The sequence below is a fragment of the Bipolaris maydis genome (assembly GCF_028858645.1).
Source record: "Bipolaris maydis strain C4 unplaced genomic scaffold PSV08scaffold_10, whole genome shotgun sequence".
In the NCBI taxonomy this organism is placed as follows: Eukaryota; Fungi; Ascomycota; class Dothideomycetes; order Pleosporales; family Pleosporaceae; genus Bipolaris; species Bipolaris maydis.
In genome coordinates, this window is record NW_027093866.1 from 1,547,328 (window position 1) to 1,570,864 (window position 23,537).

The window sequence follows — 23,537 nt, forward strand, 5'->3', positions numbered from 1 at the left end:
CGCACCCACGCATCCACGCTGCACTCGCATGCGCACTCGCTGCAGCCGACGACGTTGAGCGGCAACACGGCTGCTTGGTGGTTGGTGTTGGTACGTACCTACTGCACTGCCGATTGCCGCGGGGCGCCCCCCCTAGTCGCCTGTCCATCATCGTACGACTTGTCGAACCACTCCAACATCCTCCCTTACGCGCAAGCCATCTGGACCCTCCCGGAGCCGTAGCACGATTGCTGCATGCCATCTCGACGCCAGAGTGCCATTCGCCATTCGCCCAGCAGCCCACAGCCTCTGCAGCTGAGTGCAGCTTGTGCGTAGCCTGCCTTACCTGTCGCAGAGCGAGCGCACTCTGCCGGATCTGCCGCCACCGCCCGCATTCGCCTTGTGCAGCATCTGCGAGAGAGCAACGAGAGAGTGGCATGATTTGAGATCGTCCAAGTAGCTGCTGGTAAGGCCGAGCTCCCTCCTACCTGCTGTGTTGCACACGCCCTCGTGCGTTATCTCCATCGTTTTTCTGCTCTTTTCGTGTCCTGCTGTCGTCCTCGCCTGCGGTCCCTTAGTTTCGCAGCAGACGGTCCTTAGTCTCCCTCCCAATGGCTTCTGACCCCTATGCCAGCCCCGATGACGGGCTGGAGCTGGAACGAATCGCCGTGCGTGACGCCGTGGGCGCAGCCACTTCTAACCTTTGTGCTAACATGCGCTGCGCTGCCAGGTCGGTCCCTACTGCGTCTTTGACAACTTCAGATTGCTGCCGAAGCCCGAGCCGACTGCTTCTGCCCCAACCACCCAGGACCCAAGCCCGCCCACGACGACGACGTCGGCGGCCATCACCACCACCACCACCACCACCACCACCACCATGGAGGATCCCATGCTCTCCACTGACTTTCCCTTTGGCACCATGCGCGGCCCTTGGCTCACCACTGCTGCCGACGACATGACGCTCACAGCTTCTGCCGCCGACGACACGACCGACTGGAACGAGTGGATGCACTACAACCCCGCCCAGCCGTCTCAGGACTCCCAGAACGTGGACACCAAGCCCGTCAACCCACAGGGGCCCGCCGCATACCCTAGGACCCGCCAGCAAACATCACCCCATATCACCCACCTTCCTCAGTCACAGCCGCCATCACTGCCATCCACCCTCACTCCCACCACCGCTCCCATGTTTGCCCAATCCCACGCCGTTCCTTTTGCCTTTGGCCAGAGCGCTGACGTGCCGCTATCGTTTGACTTTAATGGCTCCGACCTCAGCTCGCCACTGTCAAGCGACATGCAACAACAAAACGCATACTACTCGGCTCAGCAATGGCAACAACAACAACAACAACAACAACAACAACAACAACAACAACAACAGCAGCAGCAGCAGCAGCAGCAACAACAACAACAATTACCAGACAACAACAACCTCTTCTCGCCTTCACAATACCAACAGTCCAACTATGCTGCACCACCGCCCCCTGACTCCACGCCCAGTCTGCACCACAGCCCCAACTCGCTGAACAACGGCCGATCAAGCTCAACGTCATCGCATTCATCACCAGAACCCGCCCCATCAAATTCGAGAAAGCGCAAGTCATCGGCCGATTCTGAAGAGCCCGACGACGATGCGCCGTCGAGCAAAAAGGGCGGCGCGCCACCCAAGAAGACTGCGCACAACATGATTGAGAAGCGATATCGGACAAACCTCAACGACAAGATTGCTGCGCTCCGCGATAGTAGGTCATCATCCAGCGCATCCTCTCAAACACTTGCTAATCTTCCCGTCAGGTGTCCCGAGTCTGCGTGTCATGTCACGGCCAAACGGCACCGAAGAGGACGATGACCCCGAGGATCTCGAAGGTCTCACTCCTGCACACAAGCTCAACAAGGCCACCGTCCTCTCAAAAGCGACCGAGTATATCCGCCACCTGGAGAAGCGCAACAAGCGTCTACAGGATGAGCTGAATACCATGAAAGGCCGGGTAGAGAGCTATGAGAAGATGGCCATATCCGGTCCCATAACACTACACGGCCCAGGTGGCGCGTCTGACAGATATCACGATGACCCATTCACGCCTACACACGGTCTATCCATGTCTGGACCGCCCCAAGGCATGATTCCTGTCCCCGACAACATTGCCGCTCTTCAACGCGGACTGCCGCCACAACAACATTACGCACATGCCTACCCTACAGGATACGGCGGCCGCCCAGCCGTCGGCCCACCCATGGTCAACGGACGACGCAGCAGTGCCATGATGGGCAAGCTCATGGTTGGATCTCTCGCCGGCCTGATGATACTCGAAGGACTCGTCGAGCGCGAACAGTCACAAGAAGAGCCAGAGGGCCGGGGCTTGTTCGCTCTGCCCATCAACCTGGTCAGCATTCTTGCTCCTCGCGTCTCTCTCGGTGCTTCGTCAGCCCAGATTCCTCTGGCTAAGCTTCTCTTGGTATTCGGCGCCTTCTTCTACCTCGTCGCTCCCCTGCTCGACTTCAAGTCGAAGCCCAAGAAGAAGTCTCCATCCATTCTTTTGTCGCCTGCACCGTCACTCGCTTCACCTGTCGAGGTGCGCCGAAAGGCCTGGCTCACTGCCATCCAGACTGTCTGGGTACCGCAGCACAACTTTATTCTTGAAATCGCTGCACTCGGCCTGAAGACGCTCAAGCTCAGCATGCGCAGAATCATCGGTTGGGAGGGCTACGCATATCTCACCGGAACCACCCGGGAACAAGAAGCTGCACGTCTCAAGGCATGGGAAATTGCTCTAGATGCTCAACTCACCGGTGGCGACGCAGAGATTAGCAAGAGCCGACTTCTCCTTACACTCATCGCCTCTGGAACCCTACCCGATACTCCCGCAAGACTGATGCTCAAGGCTTTGCATATCCGAATTGTCCTTTGGGAGATTGGCAACATCGGTCACAGCTCCCTGTGGACACTGAACGACTTGAGCGCGAAGTTGGCACGCAGCTACTGGAACATGGCACGAAGCGAGCACCGCATCGCTGCAAACGCATCCAAGAGGAACAGTGGCATCGAGCCATTGCCGGATCATCTTGCTGCACTGATTGAGAAGGAGTGTGACGATGTCCTCGTTCCTGCAGTCGTACAGCGTGCATACAACATTGCCTGGAACAAGCCCAGCGCCGAGCAAACGACTGTGGATACGTCCATGGATGCTGTTGTAGAAGACTTTGCCATCTGCTCGCCTTTGGATGCGCTTGCCGCCTGGTACTCGAGCCTCGTATTGAACAAGGGACTGGCCACAATACTTGGTACCAAGAACTGCACTCCAAAGGCCAACGTTGTCGCAGATCTTGACCTTGCCTACCGAGCTGCACCTCCCAACTCGCAAGCTCAGCTTCGTGCCCTTGTCGCTCAAGCAGTCGTGCTTGATGAGGGTCGCAATGAACGCATCGCTGCAGCTCTCGAGGCCCTCCCATCCACACCCAAGGCCGCCGATTCCGGATTCATCAACATTGTCGGCAACGGCTTTGTAGCACCCGATGTGCGCAAGGCCCTCACTCTCGCTAAATGCATTTCGCTATCTACATTTTCCACTCCCGAGGCACGTCGTCGCGCTGTTTTCGTCGTCAACAATACCTTCCTGCCCGAGCCCACGACGACACTCCTCAGCTTTGTCGCCGCCCACAAGGTGCTCACACAGTTCATGGCCGACGATGATCTCAAGGCTGACACTAGCCGGGGCTTAGAAAGGATTGCCACTTCTCTCCGCATGTGGATTGGTCACGAGACTGGCAAGAGGAGCGGTGTGTCGAACAAGGTCAGGGCAAAGATTGTCAACAACTATGTTGACGTAACCAAGAATCTTGTTGGGCTTGAGGAGGACAAGGTGGTGGAGCAGGAGGGGACCAAGAAGGAAAAGAAGAAGAAGGAGGAGTCATCGGATGTGGATGATGGATATGCAAGTGCTAGTGTCAAGGACGACTAGTGCTTGAATGGTGATGGTCTTTTTTTTTTCTCTTTTTTTTTCTTTTCTTGTTTGCCATAGGGATAGGGTAAAACCGGGCGTTTTGGGCCAACTAGTTGTTGCACGAGAAGGGATATGTATCTTGTTCCCCAAATGGCGTTTGCAAACAGGGTTGCACATGTATATTTTTTATGCCTTGTGGGAGCGGCCTCGGCCCTGACGGTCACGATTTCATTTTTTTCATTACAGTTCAGTTGGTAGTCTATTTGGTGGTTGTTATTTGACCTGGATAGCTTTTTTTTTGAATCTGCTACCTATCTTTTTTTTTTTTAAAAAAAAAACCCCCCAAATGTGTGTACTTGAGGTGAATACTATAATCCTTATTCAAAGTTTTTGTATTCGCAAAAGCATTTGTTGATAACTATGTTTCAAAAGTCTACACTTTTCATGATTTCTTTTTTTTTTCCCTTCAAAACATACATAACAATGTCAGTCATTACGACATGATGATAGTTTGATTGAAGAGAAAAGAAGAAGAAAAAAAAAAGAACCAGAAGAAGATTGGGGCATTTAATTTCAGCCAAGCATACTCCTCTTCCTTCCCCTCAACCTCACGCCTTCCAACCTCTTAAGCACACTCTTTGCTCCTTTCCCCGTCTCCGCATACGCGCTCAGGACCTGATTGAACAGCGGCTCTGCAGCAGGATGCGTAGCGCTAAACGCACGCTCTAGGACGTACAAATCGACGGCCTTGTCCTCGTCGGCTATGGACGCACTAGTGAGGCCAAAGTCGATGAGGTAAATGGTGCCGTGGCGTATTAACCTCTTTGCCTCGTCTTCTTCTTCCTGCTCCTCATCATCATCGTTGGAAGAACAAGGGGAGCGAACCATGATATTACTCGTCGTCAAATCACCATGACACACCCCCACGGCGTGGAGTTTACCGATTTCGCGGCCTATGCGTGCCATGAGGTCAATCATGTCTTGTTCGTCTGCTGCTACTGCTGCTGCTGCTGCTGCTGCTGCTCCAGTCTCACGCTTCGCTTGTTCGGCTCGTCGCGCCCACCCATCAAGCACCCGCCTTACCGTCGCGCCCCCCAGAAACTCAAGCACCATCCAGCCTTGGTCGGCATCCACGCTCAGCACCCCGGGGACATTTATGCCTTCCTTCTTCACCCGCAGCAGGCTCCGCGCTTCGGCTAGGAGCCGCTGCCGTGTCAGGCGCCGGTCGAGCGTCGGGTGCCGGTATGCTTTCGGCGGCCGGTATTTGAGGATGGCGGGGGAGGAGGCGAGGAGGAAGGGCGTGGTGTAGAGGAGCGCTTCCGCGCCTTGAGTTATTGGCGTCAGGGTTGAGGCGTCGAAGGGTGGTGGGGGGTTGTGGAGGGGGAGCGAGGTTGGAGGTGCTGGTGGGGGGGAGATTGGGGGTGCGAGGGGGGGTTCGGCCATTGTGAAGGGTTCGTGGTTCGTGGTCGTATACGCGTGTCGGATTTTTTTGGGGGGTGATTTCGTTCGTCTGTATAGATATATATGTGTGTGTATGTAGGAATTGTAGTATATCGAGTCGATTGGTATAGTTGTGTCGCTGGGTTGGTGTTGTGATTTTTTTTTGGAGATGTCGCGGGTCGCGCGTAAACTGCCCCGCGTTGGTGATAAACCAAACCACACCCAGCCTCAGCCCTACACGATCGCTCGATTCATCTCCACCCCCTTGTAATTGGCAAACCACCAAGCGAAGTTGACACCGTCGATCAACCGTTTAAACGCCCCTCCCCCCCCTCCTCGCCCGGTGTGCCGAAATTAGACTGACATGTCAACCCACAACTCGGCAAACCCAAGTGCACAGGTAAAAGGGTGTACCCGGGGATCAGCACTTCATGATCGCTAGGGCACAGATGGAAAGCACGACCAGAAAGAACGTGCAGTCCTAGCATCACATCACAAAGCAATGACAACAACTTCCTTTGTAAGCGAGTGACTATTGCATTGAACAATCTCATTCTACATTGAATTCACTCATCTCTGGTTTTTTTCACCTTGCCACCCATAAGCCACAAAGCAGCGACCTGAGTCGATCAAAAAAAAAACGGACAATGTTGCTAAAAGTAAATGATAACACAAGAAAAAGAAAAAAGGGTGCCCAAGGAGTGCAATGATCTCTAGCCGCAGGCAATAGAGTTCGTTGTCCGTGAAGCATAAAAAACCAAGTCGCTAATCCCAAAAAGCCAGAGCCCACCATGCTCGTAAAAGCAATTCGCATAACAGTCCGATAAACACGAAAGGAGAGAAGCAAAAAAAAGGGTTGGGCAAAAGAAGATCTTCCCAAGAGGAAAGAGACGAAGGGTAATCGTGATGTTGGAAAGATGAAAAAAGCTCGACCTTGGCCGGGATACGGAATCAATAAGAACAAATGGGCAAGATAATAAAAAAAAAGTCGTCATGGGCCGTGAAGAAGCACGTTTGGTAAAGCGCGACAGTAATATGCACAAGGGAGCAGAGTCCCGGAAAGGTTCTTGTCAATTGCCTAGTAGACGGGGCTCTTGCGCTTCTCAGTGCCAGTGAGAATGAGCTTGGGCGTACCGCGGCGCTCCTCGGGGCGGATGTCAACAAGGCCGCCACCAACAGAGGCACCATCATCACTGCTAACGCTGTTGGCAGTGTAGGTGCGGTTGATGGAGTTGTCGCGAGAGCGCTCCTTGGAAGCCTTGCGCTCAGAACCGATGGCGCCATTGGCTACAGCGCGAAGGCTGCCAATGCTGGGCCTGCCGGAAAGGCTGCCACTGCCTCCGCTGCGGACACTGTCCGAGTCGTTGTCAGACGAAGGGAAGTGCTCGCTGTCCGGAGAGGCACTTCCACTGCTGGTGCGGTGAGCACGGCGACCAATGCCAGCGCGGACAAGGTTGCCCACAGCCTGACGGCGTTGACGGGTGGCAAAGTTCTTGCTACCCTCGTGCTTGGTAGTAGGGCGCTCCTTGAGCTCCTCAATCGAAGGAGGGTTGCGGGGCTGGCGGACAGGGTGCTCTCCAGCACGTGCCTGACCAGGACCGAAAGTGCCAGTCATTGGGGTAGCAGGGAAGCCAGCGGAACGGGCAAGTGCAGAGCGGGGACCGTCGGCAGCCTCCGTCTTTGCGTCAACAGCAAGAGTAGAAGGGTTCTTCTTGTGGCCGCGGCGGAAGGCATTGGCTGATGGCGGCGGAAGAGGAACCACGTCCTGGGGAGGCGTGTTGGACTTCTTGGGAGGCGAAGTGCTGCGGGTGGCCCAGGGGCTGGGATTGCTCTCGTTGGGAGGCGACACATGAAGGACAGGGGTGTCAACCTTGGGGGGCGATCCGGCAAAGCGCGGGGTTGGCGGAGGCGGGGAGTTGGACATACCAGCCATGGCGTTGAGAGCCTGGATGGCGCCATTGTCCTGCTGGTAGCTCGGGTCGACGACATACTGGTACTGGCCGGTCATCTGGTTGAAAACGAGGTAGACACCAGGCTGGTTCGTCTCCTGGATAGCAGCGGTGTTGCCAAACTGCTGGCCATAGGCGTTCATCTGGGGAGTGTATGGCGTGTTGGGGTAGCCATGGCCTCCGGACATGTTCATGCTGCCAAACTGCTGCGTGGTTAGAGCAAGCAGTTGCTGCTGGAGCTGCTGCTGCCTCTGGGCAAGGTACATTTCGGTAGCCAAGAGTTGGGCAGCAACGTTGGGGTCCATTTCGCCATCGTCAAACTCGAAAGAAGGAGGGGCCAGGACCTGGTTGTAGTAGTCTGGCTGCTGTTGCTGCTGCTGCTGCTGGAACTGGTTGACGCCGCGGAAGCCGGAGCCGATGGCCGTCTGGGGAACACCCTGGTTGGCGCCGTTGTACTGCTGCTGCCTGGGCATACGGTTGTTGTTGTTGTTGTTGTTGTTGTTAGCAGCAACAGTGTTGGCACCAAGGTTGTGCTGTGCCTGGGAATAGGGCGCTGAAGCAGGAGGCTGAGCAGAGGTAGGCGTCTTGGGCGCAGTGCGAAGGCCAGCCAAAAGGTGGGAGCGGCTGGTGCGGGGGGTAGCAATCGAGTCCTCGGCAATGGAAGCGACCTTTGGAGGCGAAGCAACGCTGAGACGCTTAAGCTGAGCGCCCTTTCCGCGCGAGGCAAAGCTGGCGGTAGGGCCGCCAAATCCGGCCTGGGATTGGAAGTTGTTGTTTTGGTTGTTGTACGTCATTTGAGCAAGACCGCCAGCGTCCATGCTCATTTTGGTGGTCTAAAAAGAGGTTCCGAACAAAGGGTAAGGCTGCAAGTTGGGGGGTGTTGGGAAGCGTATGCAAGGAGCACACGAGAAAGGATACAGAATCGAAGATGATGCAGACGAGCTCGACAGTCGACGGTGGGCGGACGGGCGAAGGGGCTGGCGATTACGGGATTAAGGATCGGACTGATCAGAAGTTGTGTAAGGTAGAGGTTGGAATCGAAAACCGGCCGATGGGCAATGCAGTTGGAGCTATTAACAAAGGCTGTGGTCGCTGCGTGGGTGCGGCGGGCAGGCGGGGTGGGCCTAGGGCACAAAAGCTGCAGGGGATGCGGCGACGGGAGCTCTCTCGTTTTTTTTGGTAGATGAAGGTGAAGACACGAACAAGCCGTGACGGGATCAGTGGGCAGGCAAGCTGAGGATGATGCGTCGACGGGCGGGTTCTCTTTTTTTTTTTGGAGGATGGTGGGGAGCGACGGGACTGGCGCGCTCTCACACACACAAAAAGGCAGATTAGGCGGAGGGTAAGCTGGTCCAAAGAAGCGGAACAGGTAGAAGATGCAGAAGCGGCGGATGGGCGGCAGAAGAGAGCGAGGGGAGGGTGGTGGAAGAGAGCGGAAGAGGAAGAGAGAGATGGAAGAGGAAAGGGCGAGATGGCGGAATGGAGGAGGGGGCGAGGAAGAGAAAAGTGACGGGCACAGCGAGAGGAGGGAGAAGAGAGAGAGGGCGAGACGGGCGGTGGGGACTGTGGGCGGCGCTATAAGGTGACGGGGCGTGGGCGGGCGACAGGGCGGGTTAGCAGCTCAGCAGCTCAGCAGCAGCGACCCTGCATCGGGCTAGGCCCAAAGCAGGCCCCCTGGCCACCCAGCCAGACGCTGGATGCAGACTGCAGACTTTGAAACGCTGGGTTCTGATGCGCAATCACGGAGGAGCGACCGTTCCTGCGTGCGTGTGGGCATGTTACTTATGCTTGCCGGCATAGCACATGGGCCTGCGAGTCTCGAGTGCGCGCGAGGTTTCATCCATGGCCCACGGCCCGTCGCCATGATGCTGGTGACCCGGCCAATCTTAGCTCGCACCCATCGAGCAGGCCAGCAGAGGCTTACTGAGTACCGTACCCATGCCCATGACGGTGACGACCACCATAGCAGCAGCATGGCCCACGGCCCTCACCGCAACGCGCGCACCGCTGGACCAGACGGCGTGTATTGACGGGCTCTGGGCCAGTCATTGGCAGCGAGGCAGCAGTCGCCAACGGCGGCCACGCCAAGTCGCGCCGCTACTGGCCAGCCCCGAAGGCCACGACGGCCGCTCCTCAGCCACCCAGCAACCCCCCGTCTAAATATACTTGCCCGGCCATTCACCACTGCCCACTGCCCACTGCCCACTGCCCACTGCCCACTCCCCACTCGACCTCGCTCGCGTCCAGCGCATGCGTCTCCCCTCCAGCACGCGTCTCTCCAGCACACGTCGCCCGCGCGCCATGCACCGCCAGCGCAGATGTGCCCACCCGCCTGCCGCTGCGTGTGCATGTGCCTGGCTCGCATTCAGTTCGCTTTTGCTCGTGCGTGGCCAACAAACCCTCGCTTCCTCACACTGGCGGTCCTTTTCTCGAGCCGCGTGGTGCTCAAGCGGGCCTGAAACTGTCGCTCCGTCTCAACTCGCCCGGCCCGTGCACCGCTCCCTCATCTCGGCACCGCCTGCGCTGCCCTGCAGACTGCAGACGGACCTGCCAAGCCCCCTCCCACCAGAACATGCTCGTCCTCCTCTGCCGCCGCTCCATACTTACCCTCTCCTCGTGGCTTCGACGCGGCTGGCGCCCGGCCGGCGCCTGCGCTGCCTTCACGCGCGACAACACCTGTCCAACGGCCTTGGTCACTCGGCCAAGTCCCGTCTCGCCTGCTGGCCACCGCGCCTCTTCCGTCCGGTAAGCTGCGCTAAGCGCTACTGGACCCCGAGCCGCCTAGGGCAAACACTAACATGCCTCGCTGCCCTCTGACTTGGGCCTTGTCGATGGAAAAAGAAATCATGCTCCCTTTGCTCCGTTGCCTCAATCGGGCCAGCACGGCCACGCACGGTGGGGCCGAGCTGCCGATTCCGGCACTGTCCATGTGTGCTCGCGTCAAGTAAAGCTGCCTTCCCCCAAGGCACAAGGCCGTGGCCATGGCCGATTCATATATACACCACACCACCACCGGCCCTCCCCTTCCCATACACACCTCGTGCTTCACCTCGCTCCCGCGTCTCCAAGTCGGTTTCACCCAGATTGCCGATCCAGATTGCTGACGCTCTGGTGCCACCGACCTACTTGTTTCGAACCCTCTCGGCTACTTTGTCCTGCGAGCCTGCATCCCTGCCATCGGCTGCACCGAGCATGTGGTTTGCAAGGCCCTTCACGTGACTGCCTCTTTTCTTCTTCCGCTTGCACTTGCCTTTCGCTGCCGACATCATCATCCACACCATCTCTGTGCCTCGAGCTCACAATATGCACCCGCAAGACGAACATGCTCAGCTTGCCCACTACCTGCCTCGAATCCATGACCTGCAACCCGACAATGTCTGCTAACCCATCAGCCCATCCCGTCTGCAACGCACAAAACAAGAGATGCGTCTGTTTGCCTCGTTTCTCTTACTGTTTGCCTACACTCTCTCACAAAGGCATCCATTCGCCTTTGCCATCTCACCCCACGAAGCGTTTCTCCATGTTTAGGACTTGGCATGAGACTCCAAACGAAACATCTGACAGCACCAACACCACGCAATTATGACTGTGATATGGCCAATAGCTTCGTAACCCGAGTTAGAAGCACCTTCACAATCGCTTCATGTTCCGTTTCTCCTGAGGTACACTAGGAAAACATACAAAGTCAGGCTCTTAGGCATACCCAAATTCAGGAGTATATATGTATCTTCCTGATGCTGTAACATGATTCAGCCAGATTTGCAGGTCACTTCTTCTTTACATATACCACCATTACCACACATACTCTTCACCACATACCCTAGACTATAATTTGTCTAATACCACAAATAAACATCTTCATCATGCGCTTCTCTACCATCCTATGTGCAGCTCTTGCCCAGAGCTTGACAGCCTCCGCCGCGACAATGATGGTCACGGTCGCTGCCAACAACAAGTTTCAGTTCACACCAAACTCGGTTACGGCTCAACCCGGAGACACAGTCGCATTCAACTTTGTCGCTCAGGTACCTCCATCAGGGCTTTGTTCTTTGCCTGTTCAGACGCTAACTCTTACTCTCACAGAACCACAGTGTGGCCTCCTCGACAGCAAACCAGCCCTGTCAACCCGGACCCAACGCCCTCTTCTCCGACTTCCAGCCCATCCCGGGTAACCCCAAGGGCAGCCCCAACCCCGCCAACGGCCGTCGCCAGGCCGGCAACACCCCCATGTTCATGGTTCCCATTACCGACAACCAGCCCATCTACGTCTACTGCCCCCAGGCCCAGCACTGCCAGCAAGGCATGGTCATGGTTATCAACCCCCCCAACGCTGCTGCCGTTACCCAATACCAAAACGCCGCTGCACAGGCAAGAAACAACATCCCCCCAAACGGTGGAGTCAACGGCGGCCAGGTGATCAACAGCAACGCTGGAACCAACCCCAAGAATGTCCTCGGTGCCAAGGCTGGTGATGCCGCAAAGGGTAAGGGCAAGAAGGCCGGTGGTGCCAAGGCTGGTCTTGCGGGTCTCCTCGGAGGTCTCAAAGGAAACTAGTGTTTTGTAATGAACTTTGACGGACGTAATTAAAAAAAAAAGGCTATGATATATGGGTAATATCTGGGAGTAATGACTAGGTTAATAGATTGGGTTGTATACGCGGGACGTTTAATACACAAAGGATAATTATAATTCTCAGATAACACACAAGTTAGCAATGACACACACTTTCGTTAAAAAATCAGGTGCTTGAGTTTCTTACAGTGAACAACGTGACCCTTCTTTTCCCCCCGTCCAAGCTAAACAAGTTCGAAGACGGTTGACTTGTGGTCTGCGAGTTAGGAACAATACTACCATCACTCCTGCTCACCCATCTGAAGAAAAAAAAAACAACAACACTCTCACTTCCACCACGATTTCACCCACAGATACAACAATGGTAAGCAGAACAATACCTAGCATTAGCATACGCATACAACCGCCATACCTATATCTACCTCCAACCCTCACCCACCTCCCTCAACCAAATCAATCCGGAAAAAAAAAATCCCCCACCCTTTTACTGCTCAACCCACCGGCTGGTCCGAACCAAAAAAAAAATCCCACCATCAATCTCTTCAAAAAAAAAAAACTCAACTTGACCACTTGCGCATTCCTCCTTTCATAACTCAAAAATGCCAACCCACCTCTTCCTCTACTTCTTCACCATCCTACACACCACCACAACCACGACCATCAAACCCCTCACCCGCACCTCGCACCCTCCCTCCCCCCGCCCCCGCACCCCCGCCCCGCACCCCGGCGTGTACGAGTTACAGCGGAATCCCATGATAGGCCCGGGATGTGCCGTTATGTGATTGTACGTGTCTTTCTTTCTTTCCCTCTTTCTCTCTTTCTTCCTCGCTTCCATTACGCAACTAACACATGCATTAGGCGAAGTAATCCGGGGGGTGGGGGATTTATAGTTTGACGCAGGATCGTCGTTTGGGGGGTAACAGAAAATATTGGATGGATGTGGGATTTCTGAAATCAAGGCTGTGTGTGTGTGAGAGAGAGAGAAAGAAGTAAGCCGGATGTGAGAGAATTACAAGAGTATGAATGTCGGATGGTAGTTGGTTTACTAGCAAAGAAAATTTTAAAAAAAAAATTTGTTTGGAGGTGTAAGTAGAAGAGTGGGGTTTTTTTTCTTTTTGTATGCCTTGCAAGATGGATTTTCTTGTCCCTTTTTTTTTCAAGCGATTTATTCGATTATCGCTTTGCTTACAGTCTTTCTGAATAGCTGCGGCGTTGGACTATTTGGGAAATTCTTCTCCCATTGCTGTTTCTTGGGGGGGTTTAATAGAGGGGCGGTAATAATGCTTAGACGGTGTTGTTTGTTAGCAGGTAAACACATATATCAATACAACATCTGCACTCTTGTCGTCAGTCATCGTAACTGAGTGAGGAGCTCTGTTTGTTCGTTGTTGATACGCATTGGACCATTGTTGGATTTTCCAAGTCGCAGATGTTGATATCAATACGTACGTGACAATGAGATTGAATCTGGAGGAAGGATCAAGTTATTTGATAATTAACTTTTATCTTTTTTAGAATAACTACACCACCCCTAACCCAACCCTCTCACGTGACGTCCTTGGTCACCACGCGTCATCAGGGCCTAGTTAATCTGTTTGTTCTTATCACTCGGCGCCCCCTCCAACTTGAAGCCTCCAGGCTCCCTTGTCTGAAACACACCAGTCGGATCATACTTGCTCGCAATCTCCAGCAACCTCGCCTTATTCTCCGCACCATAGCTGGCGATAACATCTTGCGTGGGGCCAGCATAGTTCATGTAAATGTAGTCTGTAGCCTTTCCAGCGGCGAGTGCGGCAGCAGAGGCGCGGCGCTTGACTCTCAATGCAAACGCTTCAATGCGCTCGTCGTCGGCGGCGTCGGACCAGCTTAGGTTCATGAGAGCAATGGTTAGAGGGCCGTCGGCCGGGTCCAGGCCGAGCGGGTTACCGCCATTGGAAGTCGTCTTTTGGATGAGTGTGGCGGAGAGGTCCTGGAAGGATATCGACGGGCTTTTGGCGGTGGAGTTGGCGATGCTGGCGACCTCTTCGAAGAAAATGTCCTTGATGGTGCTGATGAGGTTTTGGTCCAGCTTGAAGGTCCAGGTCAGGGATCCTTGACGGAGCCCGTCCGGATCACTGTTTGTCGTTGAGAGCGCGGCAAGCGTCGCGTTTTGTCCGCTGCTCTGGACAATGCTCTTGCTGTCGATTGCATTGTACTGGGCGAGGATAGGGGCGTTGGGGTTTGGTTCAGTGTAGGCCAGATCAAGTTGTGCTGCGTTGCCAAGCTGAGCTCCGCCATAACCAAATGATAGGCCTTGAAATGCCTTTGGGTCTTTTGCCAAGTTGGTGCTAACGCTGTAGAAAGCTTTGATAAGGGCAGGGAAGGCTTCCTCGGTGTAGATTCGTGAGCCTCCAAACAGGAGTGGATTCGCCTGGAAAGCAGCTACAGTGAATTTGGTCACGATACCAAAATTACTGCCGCCGCCTCGAAGAGCCCAGAAGAGGTCGGGATACGAAGTCTTGCTGACGTTGATGATCTCGCCGCTCGCTATAACCACTTCATACGAAATGACATTGTCGCACGCAAGACCGTACTGGCTCGAGTAGTAGGAGAGGCCTAAGGTTGCATATTAGCTCATGTTGAAAATTGTGCTACTGTACTGTAAATCCCTACCTCCACCAAGAGTAAAGCCTCCAACACCAACGGCACCAAACTACGTGACAGTTAGCAGAGTATGATTCACCTTCATGGAGTATGTCTTACACGAGCACCAAGGACTTGAATGTTCTCCTTTTCCAGCTTAGAGTACACTTGGACCCATGTCTGGCCGGGCTCCAATACGACACTCTTCTTATCAGCGGAGACTGTCGTCTTGTTCAACCTCTCAAGACTGATGGTAATGCCATTTTGAATGTTGGACGCTCCTGGCACTACCGAATGTCCACCGCTCTTAGTAGCAATTGGACAACCCGCACGCCTGGCAATGAGGAGAGCAGCGGATACATCTTGGGCTGTATCAGGCTTGAAGACACATCCCGGTGAGAAGCTACTCTGCTGAGCAGCCCAGTACGATTGGATGAAGCTCTTGTAAGCATCGTCAAGCGGGTAGAGGACCTTGTCTTTGCCGTAGTCTCCCCTCAGTGTACCGCACTTGTGAGCAGTTAGCGTAGCCCAACAACAACCGGCTAGTGTTACCTACTGCTAGATAGCAGGGATTAAATGTGTTGGCTCCAATATCTGGCGTACCAGAAGAATTGGTATTGCCGTCATTGACTGGTACCGTTATAAACTTGTCATCGGCCAACGCCAGTGCCACCAGAGCGGCAACTGAAACAATTGACTTCATACTTGCAACACGCGCGCTAAAGCTAAACCTGACGAGTAAACAAAACGACACTAATGCGATAAGGCCAAACAACGTGCAGGATGGCACAGGAAACTGTGGGGCAACAAGGGAAATTCTGCAACGTCCTTGAAATATTGGAAAATTACCACCCTTTTAATGCTTTCTAGAGTATAGCTCTAGTGAAATCACCTGATGGTAAATCTCGGGAACAAGCTTTTGCAGATGCTCGGAGGACGTTGTTTGATTGGGTAGTATAACAAATCAACCTGAAAGGTAAATTAAACCGGTCAGTCTCACATCCAGCTAGCCCTAGATTGGTACACTTCTATGGCCCAAGGTAAGGAGACGTAGGTAGCCGGTTGTTCTGCCGTCATGCTCCAGTGGCCAAGGTGCCCGCAGACCTGGTAATCTCTTCGTATCCGGGAGCAAGAAACGCCAACAAGCATTTGATTCGAAGTTTACATCCACCTGTTGCCGCGAGTCTGAAAGCTTGTTCATACTTCCGTTCTGACCCGGACTCATTCTCGTAGAAATCGGTGAGCCTCTCATTGTTCACTCTCCGATCTTGAATGGTTTAAAATTAGACCCGCATGGTCAGCCCTAACGCGAACAATATTCAAGTGATGACAGAATAATAAGGGTTGGGCATCGGGCCTACTATAACGTAAGCTGAAAGAGAACTCGGAGATGCGAATACATTGGCGTTGTGATGGAATTGTTTCCAACAGGAGGTAGGTAGAGGTAGTGTCATAGGAGATTCGTTGGCTTGGCTAATACAAGTGGAGTCAAGGAAGTAGTAGTAGTAGTAGTAGTAGTAGTAGCAGGGAGTAAGTAGCTCCCTGGTGTGGGTTCTATAAACTCCCACAGCAGAATCGCGGCACGGCCCTACTACTATTTACACCGACCCGGAATCCGCGGCGCAACGCTCGGAGCACCATTAATAAGTACTTATGCAATGAGGTAACTTTGTAAACCTTGTGTTCCTGGCGGTATGCAAGATCCACTCGACATGTAATTATTCACACCTGATCGAGGGGTTCCTGGTGTATAGAATAACCCATATACCGTTATGTACATGATCTTTTCACCTTCCAAGTCGACTAAAATCTTCTATGCAAGAACTAGTACCAAGTTGCTGCCATGTGAGACATGCTCGTTGGAAGTCTCTTGTCTAGGCCCTGAAAATCACTAAATTAATAGAGCACGACAATGTAAGATTGGATTCCTGCTCAAGTCATGTCTCCAAACATCACAGGCTTTCTTCCTCTTGTTTCCACGCCGAGCCCTGCCTGTTACCCGTAAGAGGAACGCATGAGCTTACTGTGCTTCAATCATTGAAATACAAACATTAATTTGCAATCACATACGCTTACACCGCCGTCATCCCAGCCTCCCTCTCCATAACCGCACGAATCAGAGTCTATATCTGTATTCAACGGGCAGTGGGATCCCAAAATTACTTTCTTTGTGCCGCATTCATTCTGTATCTTGCAATGGCGATACGATGCACCGTCATTGTACCAAATAAATTCGCGCTGAGCAGAACGCAATTGCAGAGAGCAAGGGAACGATAGTCACCACGACGTCGGATCAAATCACCGGATACCGAGAACAAACCAATGACAGCGGTGTCACTTTCATGATTCTGTACGAGGTAGATTGGTGACAACAGTAATTACTAAACATGATCATACGGATATCGCTATGTTTTCTTGAACCCTGACCGCATACCGCCCTTGATATACAGGTGGATATACATTACAAAACACCAAAACGCCTCGCTCCTCCAGAGAGCGAACAACATGCCATTACCAGAGTGCAGCATCTTTGTCAAACCGCACCAGCTCCTTGCCTGCATCCTCGACGTCTTTCCTTGCCTTCATGCGCATGTAGAAGATTGGGCAATCTCTTGACGCACAGATGACTTCACAGTGAACACTTCCCTGGCAGCGCTGACATTGCGTCCAAAGACGAGAGAAACGCACCTCGAGCTCACTGACCTTGGTCAAAGTCTTTGTATATAGCTCAGGAATACGAGGTCGACAGTTCTCACAAACTGCACCGTCCTTTTCGTGTGCGGCGGTAAGAGGCTTCTTGCAGCCCATACATGTTTGTGTCTTCTTTGCAAACTTCATGAGACCACCCATGGTGGGTGCAGCGACGGAGATGGATCGTGTGTGTTCACCTGTGAGGAGTGAGGCTGCTTTCTTTTCGCCTAAAATAGGCTCGAAAATTCTGCCCAGCGGTTTTGCGAGTTGGTTGTCGAGATAGTAACGTGTATCGATGGGTAGGTTGTTCTCAAGAACATAAATTGGGTCTTCGGACTTTTCGAAATTCTTTGCGCCAGTGGCAGCCCTGACCATGACATACGCGACACGGTCACCAAGAGCAGGTGCTGAACCAGCGTCACGTTTCTTCATACGCTCCGCGAGTTCCACGTGCGCCTGCTTGTTGGCGTAACCACCTTTGCCGTCCTTGTCTTCCTGTTTTGTAAGGGCTTTGGTGATGACTAGATTGGACATATCGATTTTGTTTTGTAAAAGGTCTGCAATGGTCTCCTTGACGAACCTGCTTCATGTTAGCGTGGAATATGTTTTCCAAAGCTGGCTGACTTACTCTTGTGCACCCTCAGGATCTTGATCGATCAACAACATGCGGAGAGAGGTCTCGATGACAGTTTGAACAAGTCGACAATTGTCACGACGGACCGTCTCGATACCCTTGGTATCCATCTTGTCCCATTTGTTGGGGTTCGTCCAGTAAAGACCAGCATATCGCTTCTTGTTGATGAGGAGATAGGGGAAGTAGACCTTTTCGAACTCCAGCTTGATGGGTTTGAGAAACTTCGATGTCACGTATTTCGCCGCCTCTTCGCCCAGTTTCATTGCTTCTGCTAATTCCGTGGTACCGAACTTGACCATGACCGAATCGGTATCACCGTAGATGACCTCGGCATCGTGCGAGTATCCATTTGCGATATTGTACTTGGCCTCGACTTCAGCTTTGGCTCTTTCAATCATCTGACGACCGAAACTGGTGGTACTACTGGCGATCGCAAGACAGGGCAGCTTTCCGTTGGTGGCACCAGTCAGACCATAGACGGAGTTGGCGGTGACCTTCATAGCCAACTGACGACCGTTGAGCACAGCCTTCTTGAAAGGGTCCGTCTCAACCGCCAATTCCTTCTTTGCTTTCTTACGTGCGCTCAGCAGTTCTTCTAAAATTTCAGTCAAGAGTCCCTTCCGCGTTTTGGCGGTACAGAACATGTCTCCATTAGGAGTCACGATGTAGTCCTCGTCCTTCTTCATCTTGAGCTTCTCCACCGTCTGTCGATCCAGCCACGTCGTGTAACATAGGTTGTGGGCTTGCATGATACTAGGGTATAGTGAAGCAAAATCGAGAGTAGCAACGGGCTCTTTGTAGTAACCACGCTTGGGCTCAATGACAGTCGCACCTTCGTATTGATCGCCGTTGTCGCCTTGGTTTGGAAGGTCCGGAATAACGAGCTGATGCTCGAGAGCCTTACGAAACAACTGACTGATGAAGCGCACTTGTTGTCCTCGAGAGAGAATGTAATTGAAAGGAACACCTGTAGCCCTAGCCATCTCCGTATAGTTGACCAGACACATAAGCTTGTCGAGAAGACGTTGAGGGAGATAGGCATCCTTGAGACAGTATACAGCCAAACGTCTTCGCGAGTTGGAGTCACCGTTGAACAGTTCTGTAATCATGCTATGGTGTACATCCTCTTTTTGTTCTTTCAGGAAATGAGCGCATACAGAGTTGAGTGTGTAACTTCGAAGCTGATGGTCCCTTTGGACCAGCTGAAGCAAGTCGAGTTGGAGACGACCGTTGGTGTTGGTGGTTTTAGTGTCCCTAGACCCCATTTGCTTGCTAGAGAAGTTGGATGTTTCCACCTTTGACTGAACCGTCTTGAGACGTGACCAATAAGGAAACTTTTGGAGTTTCAGATGCTTGGCGCGATCGAGCAAATATGGGAAATCGAAGTTACTGGTGTTGTAGCCAATGATGACATCTGGGTCGACCTCGTCAAGAAAGTCGCGCCACTTCATCAGCATATCGCCCTCGTCCTGAAAGGACAGAATCTGTGTTGCAACGATGGGGCTGACTGTGTCTAGACAGAAGACGTTCCTAACAAAGGGCTTGTCATCTCCATATTTTGTAACAACGTTCGCAATCTGAATCACAGGGTCTACATTTGCCTCTGGGAAGACACCTTTGCGGCCAGCGCACTCGATATCGAAGGAGAGGATGCGAAGAGGGGCAATTTTTGCCCACTCGCCTTCAGCTTGGTGAGCGATAAGGTCTTCATAATGTACCTGACCCTCAATCTGGCAGTTGGAGTGCCGGTCTCGTGCATTGATCATCTTCCACTTGGCGGCAGGGGCTTCGACCCAGCACATGCCGGTGACCTTTGTGTCAATCATGAATCGTAATACATAGGCGATGTTGTCAAATGTGAGGATACCATCCTCTCTGGCCGGCCAGAGTCGCTTGTAGTTGGCATTGCCCTTCTGTACCATCATGCGTACGCGGTTGATCAACTTGGGGTCGGTGACGGTGATCTTGAGGTATGGGCTCTTTTGGTTGCCCTGGAAGCGTAGAATGTTTTCTCTCATGCACATTTTCACTGATGCTATGACGGCGGAGTGTTGATTGAAACTCTTTTGACATTCGGCTTCGAGGAAGATTTTGTAGGGCTCGCAGTCGGCCTGTTGGAAGTTGACGGGGGCAGCGACGTAGAAGTAGTGTTGGAATCCAGTTACGTGGAGGAGGACGGAGTGACCAGTCTGTGATGTACTTGTTAACATTGCTTGATTTATGTATCTGGCGGCTTCTTACCTCTGTCACGCCGAACAGTTTGACCGTGGTTTTGCCTCCATGGAGCACGCCTTCTTCAGCCTCAATTTGCTGGAACACGAGGTTGTTGGTCAACTCGCTGAATTCATGAGGCAATGGCGGCCGTCGCCATTGCTGGTCCTTTTCGGTGTTCTCCTTCTGGAGGGTCTCCATATCCTGTGTCATTTTCTCCAATGTCTCCTCAAACTGACTGGGGCCTGGCTGGCTCGAGTTAAACGAATCGTTGGCCATCCTTCCGGGTGCCTTGCTCTTGTTCTTGCCATCCTGGAACTTCAACTTCTTTGTGGAGCGGGGCGATGTCTGTACATTGGTGCGCGTATTAGACGTCTCGGCGAGAGCGCGTTTCGCCGGCGCTCTTGTTACTGTACCCGGCATCTTTGTATATGACCAACAGACACAACACCCGAAAGAGCGGTATATGGCAGTTTGAAAAAAGAGGGTATGTTTGTTGTTGGGTCTGGTCGGGTTGAATGGTTGCGCAAAGTGCCTAGGGGAACGCGAACCGTGTGCGAGGCGCGAGCGCGTCATCCCTGCTAATTGATTGCCGCCACGCTAGTCATTGCCTTCTACCGTCTGCACGTGATGACAGGCCTCTTGTCATCTTGACCAACTGCTACATTTCTCAATCGATGTTCCAGCACCCTACAGGTTAATTGGCAGACATAGTAACCGTATCAGAACACCTGTACTGAAATTTCGGTGTTTCCCATAGTTGTTTTTCATACATCTAATTGAGCTGCTAACCATGACCATGGACGTCAGATAGTAGTGGGTTTGTATGGTTGAACTTTGGATGCTTTCAACCATGTTCACAGCAGATTGATTGTGTGTTTCGACATCCGCAGCGTCCGTTTGGCATCTTCTGGACTTCAAGACACCCTGCCAAGCTTCCCCGCTGGGTGCGGACGTGACCCGCGGCTTTAAGTTAGTATGTCATTAGATCCCAGCTTGATTTTGGTTTCTCCATCTGCCGACTCGAAAATACGTAAAAAAGTATCGTTGCTTTCAACACACTGGATCCAACGCAATACGACAGACACAATCTTTGCACTGCCCTCAACATGACTTCCAACACTAATGACGTTGTCATATCTCCCTTCGAGACCGAAAAAGATTTCAAGCAGGCACAACATTGTGTGTCCGAAGCTTTTGGGCGTCAAGCAAAAGACTCCATCTGGATGCTGATGAATCCTGGGTGGGACACAGAAGAAGGACAAGCAAAACACGCCAAAGGATTAATGGAGAAATGGCAGTCTGTCACCACCAACAAGGATGGACAGCCTAATGCCATCTATCTAAAGGCTACCCTTCCCGACCCAAATGAACCTGGAGAGAGACGAGTTGTTGGTATGGCTATCTGGAGGCAACTGTCATTTGTAGAAGGCTACGGTGATCCTTTCTCAGACGACGTGAGTGCATCCCTTACCAACTTCGACGAAACGAAACGACGATTTGCAACTCAAATGTTGCGCTCGCTTTGGAAGCGCCGTATTGCATACATGCACGAAGTCAAGGAGTCAGGACGCAACCCGCCTGCCATTTTTACCCTAGATATATGTGCCGTCGATCCAGCCTACCAACGCCGCGGCATTGCTTCGAAGCTTGTTGAAGTCGGTCTTGCTGAAGCGAAGAAGAGAGGCGATCTGGAGTGTACAACTGAGGGCAGTGCTATGGGAAGAGCAGTGTACCAGAGACTAGGATTCAAGGACGAGGGGACTGGCGATATTCAGTATGAGGTGGACGAAGAGTTCAAAACATGGGACAAGCCAGCGAACCTCTTCTTGAGGACTCGCGCTTGATAGGATGGCCGCATGCTGTTGAGTGCTGCTTCGAATGAAAGATTGGAAACCCCCTTTGTAGATACGTACACATTTTGGCTTATCACGACATCCCAAAATGACCAATTCTCCTACGGCCATCTCCGTCAACAGCATAAAAAGTGACTCCATCGTTCCTTGCCTTTTGGGGAAGGTGGGATGGTCGGCGCTTTGTAGTGGGGCAACCCAAAGCTACCCCGCCAGGGTCAAATGTCCAGCGCTATCTCGAATGCAAGATGATGAATTAGTCCAAAACTTCACTTACTTTTTTCTTCTTGTTCTACACGAAAAAGCGATTGCGCACCCACTGCCTTCCAGGACATTGACGCATACAAACACGTTTCTGAGCGCCAACATGCCGATTGTTGACATTCACACCCATGTTTACCCCCCTAAATACATGGAACTTCTGCGCTCACGCTCAACCGTTCCATATGTTCGCACATTCCCAGACGCCCCGGATTCTGCCCGTTTGATCATCCTACCAGGCGAAGATGACCCCTCAATGCCGTCCACCTCGCGCGGTCGCCCAATTGGCCAAGAGTACTACGAGATCAAGGAGAAGATAGCATTTATGGACCTCCACAAGATTGACAAGTCAGTCATTTCACTGGCGAACCCATGGTTGGACTTTTTACCTGCTGAAGAGGCGGGAGAGGCGGCCAAGAAGATAAATGACGACGTCAACGACCAATGCTCGCAATATCCCGGACGATTGTACTTCTTCGGCACACTTCCACTATCTGCCTCACCCGAGGTTATAACTGCCGAGATTGAGAGATTGAGTACCCTTAAGTACGCCAGGGGTGTTATCATGGGTACATCGGGTCTGGGACAGGGACTGGACGATGCGAAGCTTGACCCAGTCTATGCAGCGCTTGAGAAGCACCAGCAACTTATCTTCCTGCACCCCCACTACGGTCTTCCTGCTTCAGTCTACGGTCCCCGTGCGAGCGAATACGGCCATGTGCTACCATTAGCACTTGGGTTCCCCCTTGAAACCACAATTGCAGTGAGCAGAATGCTCTTGAGCGGAGTCTGGGACCGGTTCACAAAGCTCAGCGTATTGCTTGCGCATTCAGGAGGTACATTGCCATTTTTGGCTGGAAGGATTGAGTCGTGTATCTTGCATGATGGGCATTTGAAGAAACATGGCAAGACACAGAATAGGAGAGACGTGTGGGACATACTGAAGACCAACATCTACCTTGATGCAGTAATCTACTCTGAAGTGGGATTGAAGGCGGCACTAGATGCGTCGGGATCAGACAGGCTGTTGTTTGGTAAGTGGCTAAATTGGGGTATTTCTTGGGTGCGAGACTGATTGTGACTAGGTACTGATCACCCATTCTTCCCACCGCTGGAAGAAGATGCAAAGGAGTGGCATAGCGTCAATGCGAATTACGGCGCTATATCGAAGGCGTTTGCAACGGATGACAAGAAAGCTCAAGATGTGCTGGGCGGCAACGCAGTCAGGATACTGCGGCTTGACTGATAATTCCAGTATTTCCAATGATTTACAGTGGAACTTCTCACGCGAGAGCCACGAGATACCTGGTCCACAAATACATTCAACTATTGTAAACAAATAAAAACACGGACCCTGATCAATATCCGGGGTTCGGCTCATAAT

General features: G+C 52.6%; 8 protein-coding genes across 8 annotated transcripts; 4 read left to right on the forward strand and 4 right to left on the reverse strand.

Annotated features, from left to right (window-relative positions):
* Positions 1-590: 590 nt before the first annotated feature.
* On the forward strand, positions 591-4,245 carry PSV08DRAFT_364021 (uncharacterized protein; the record flags this gene model as incomplete). The annotated part of the gene is made up of 3 exons (XM_014227521.2): positions 591-647; positions 710-1,721; positions 1,774-4,245. The coding sequence occupies 3 exons, from the start codon at positions 591-593 to the stop codon at positions 3,936-3,938; spliced, it is 3,234 nt and encodes a 1,077-aa protein (XP_014082996.2). The 3' UTR covers positions 3,939-4,245.
* A 55-nt stretch (positions 4,246-4,300) lies between these two features.
* PSV08DRAFT_206411 (kinase-like domain-containing protein) lies at positions 4,301-5,363 on the reverse strand (the record flags this gene model as incomplete). The annotated part of the gene is made up of 2 exons (XM_014227520.1): positions 4,301-4,909; positions 4,955-5,363. 2 exons carry the CDS (start codon positions 5,361-5,363, stop codon positions 4,494-4,496), a joined length of 825 nt encoding a protein of 274 aa, XP_014082995.1. The 3' UTR covers positions 4,301-4,493.
* A 943-nt stretch (positions 5,364-6,306) lies between these two features.
* On the reverse strand, positions 6,307-8,225 carry PSV08DRAFT_7273 (uncharacterized protein). The gene has a single exon (XM_014227519.2). It carries the CDS (start codon positions 8,131-8,133, stop codon positions 6,439-6,441), a length of 1,695 nt encoding a protein of 564 aa, XP_014082994.1. The 5' UTR covers positions 8,134-8,225; the 3' UTR covers positions 6,307-6,438.
* PSV08DRAFT_377922 (uncharacterized protein) lies at positions 8,226-10,058 on the forward strand (the record flags this gene model as incomplete). Its single annotated transcript, XM_066093338.1, has 2 exons — positions 8,226-8,874; positions 9,276-10,058. The coding sequence occupies exons 1-2, from the start codon at positions 8,686-8,688 to the stop codon at positions 10,056-10,058; spliced, it is 972 nt and encodes a 323-aa protein (XP_065948845.1). The 5' UTR covers positions 8,226-8,685.
* A 1,114-nt stretch (positions 10,059-11,172) lies between these two features.
* PSV08DRAFT_249394 (uncharacterized protein) lies at positions 11,173-11,863 on the forward strand (the record flags this gene model as incomplete). The annotated part of the gene is made up of 2 exons (XM_014227516.2): positions 11,173-11,334; positions 11,393-11,863. The coding sequence occupies 2 exons, from the start codon at positions 11,173-11,175 to the stop codon at positions 11,861-11,863; spliced, it is 633 nt and encodes a 210-aa protein (XP_014082991.2).
* Positions 11,864-13,463: 1,600 nt separating this feature from the next.
* On the reverse strand, positions 13,464-15,206 carry PSV08DRAFT_353703 (uncharacterized protein; the record flags this gene model as incomplete). Its single annotated transcript, XM_014227515.2, has 4 exons — positions 13,464-14,476; positions 14,534-14,573; positions 14,624-15,010; positions 15,060-15,206. 4 exons carry the CDS (start codon positions 15,204-15,206, stop codon positions 13,464-13,466), a joined length of 1,587 nt encoding a protein of 528 aa, XP_014082990.2.
* Positions 15,207-16,846: 1,640 nt separating this feature from the next.
* On the reverse strand, positions 16,847-20,462 carry PSV08DRAFT_206418 (DNA polymerase family B-domain-containing protein; the record flags this gene model as incomplete). The annotated part of the gene is made up of 3 exons (XM_014227514.2): positions 16,847-17,774; positions 17,823-20,017; positions 20,070-20,462. 3 exons carry the CDS (start codon positions 20,460-20,462, stop codon positions 17,015-17,017), a joined length of 3,348 nt encoding a protein of 1,115 aa, XP_014082989.1. The 3' UTR covers positions 16,847-17,014.
* A 455-nt stretch (positions 20,463-20,917) lies between these two features.
* PSV08DRAFT_206420 (uncharacterized protein) lies at positions 20,918-23,534 on the forward strand. Its single transcript, XM_014227513.2, has 3 exons — positions 20,918-21,834; positions 22,253-23,187; positions 23,239-23,534. The coding sequence occupies exons 1-3, from the start codon at positions 21,149-21,151 to the stop codon at positions 23,397-23,399; spliced, it is 1,782 nt and encodes a 593-aa protein (XP_014082988.1). The 5' UTR covers positions 20,918-21,148; the 3' UTR covers positions 23,400-23,534.
* The last annotated feature ends 3 nt before the right edge of the window (positions 23,535-23,537 follow it).

Coding starts and splice junctions, on each gene's coding strand:
- PSV08DRAFT_7273 (XM_014227519.2), bottom strand. CDS start 8,133: ATGAGCATGGACGCTGGCGGTCTTGCTCAAATGACGTACAACAACCAA.
- PSV08DRAFT_206420 (XM_014227513.2), top strand. CDS start 21,149: ATGACTTCCAACACTAATGACGTTGTCATATCTCCCTTCGAGACCGAA. Junction 21,835..22,252: donor CAGTATGAGGTGGACGAAGA/GTTCAAAACATG, acceptor CACGTTTCTGAG/CGCCAACATGCCGATTGTTG. Junction 23,188..23,238: donor ATCAGACAGGCTGTTGTTTG/GTAAGTGGCTAA, acceptor GATTGTGACTAG/GTACTGATCACCCATTCTTC.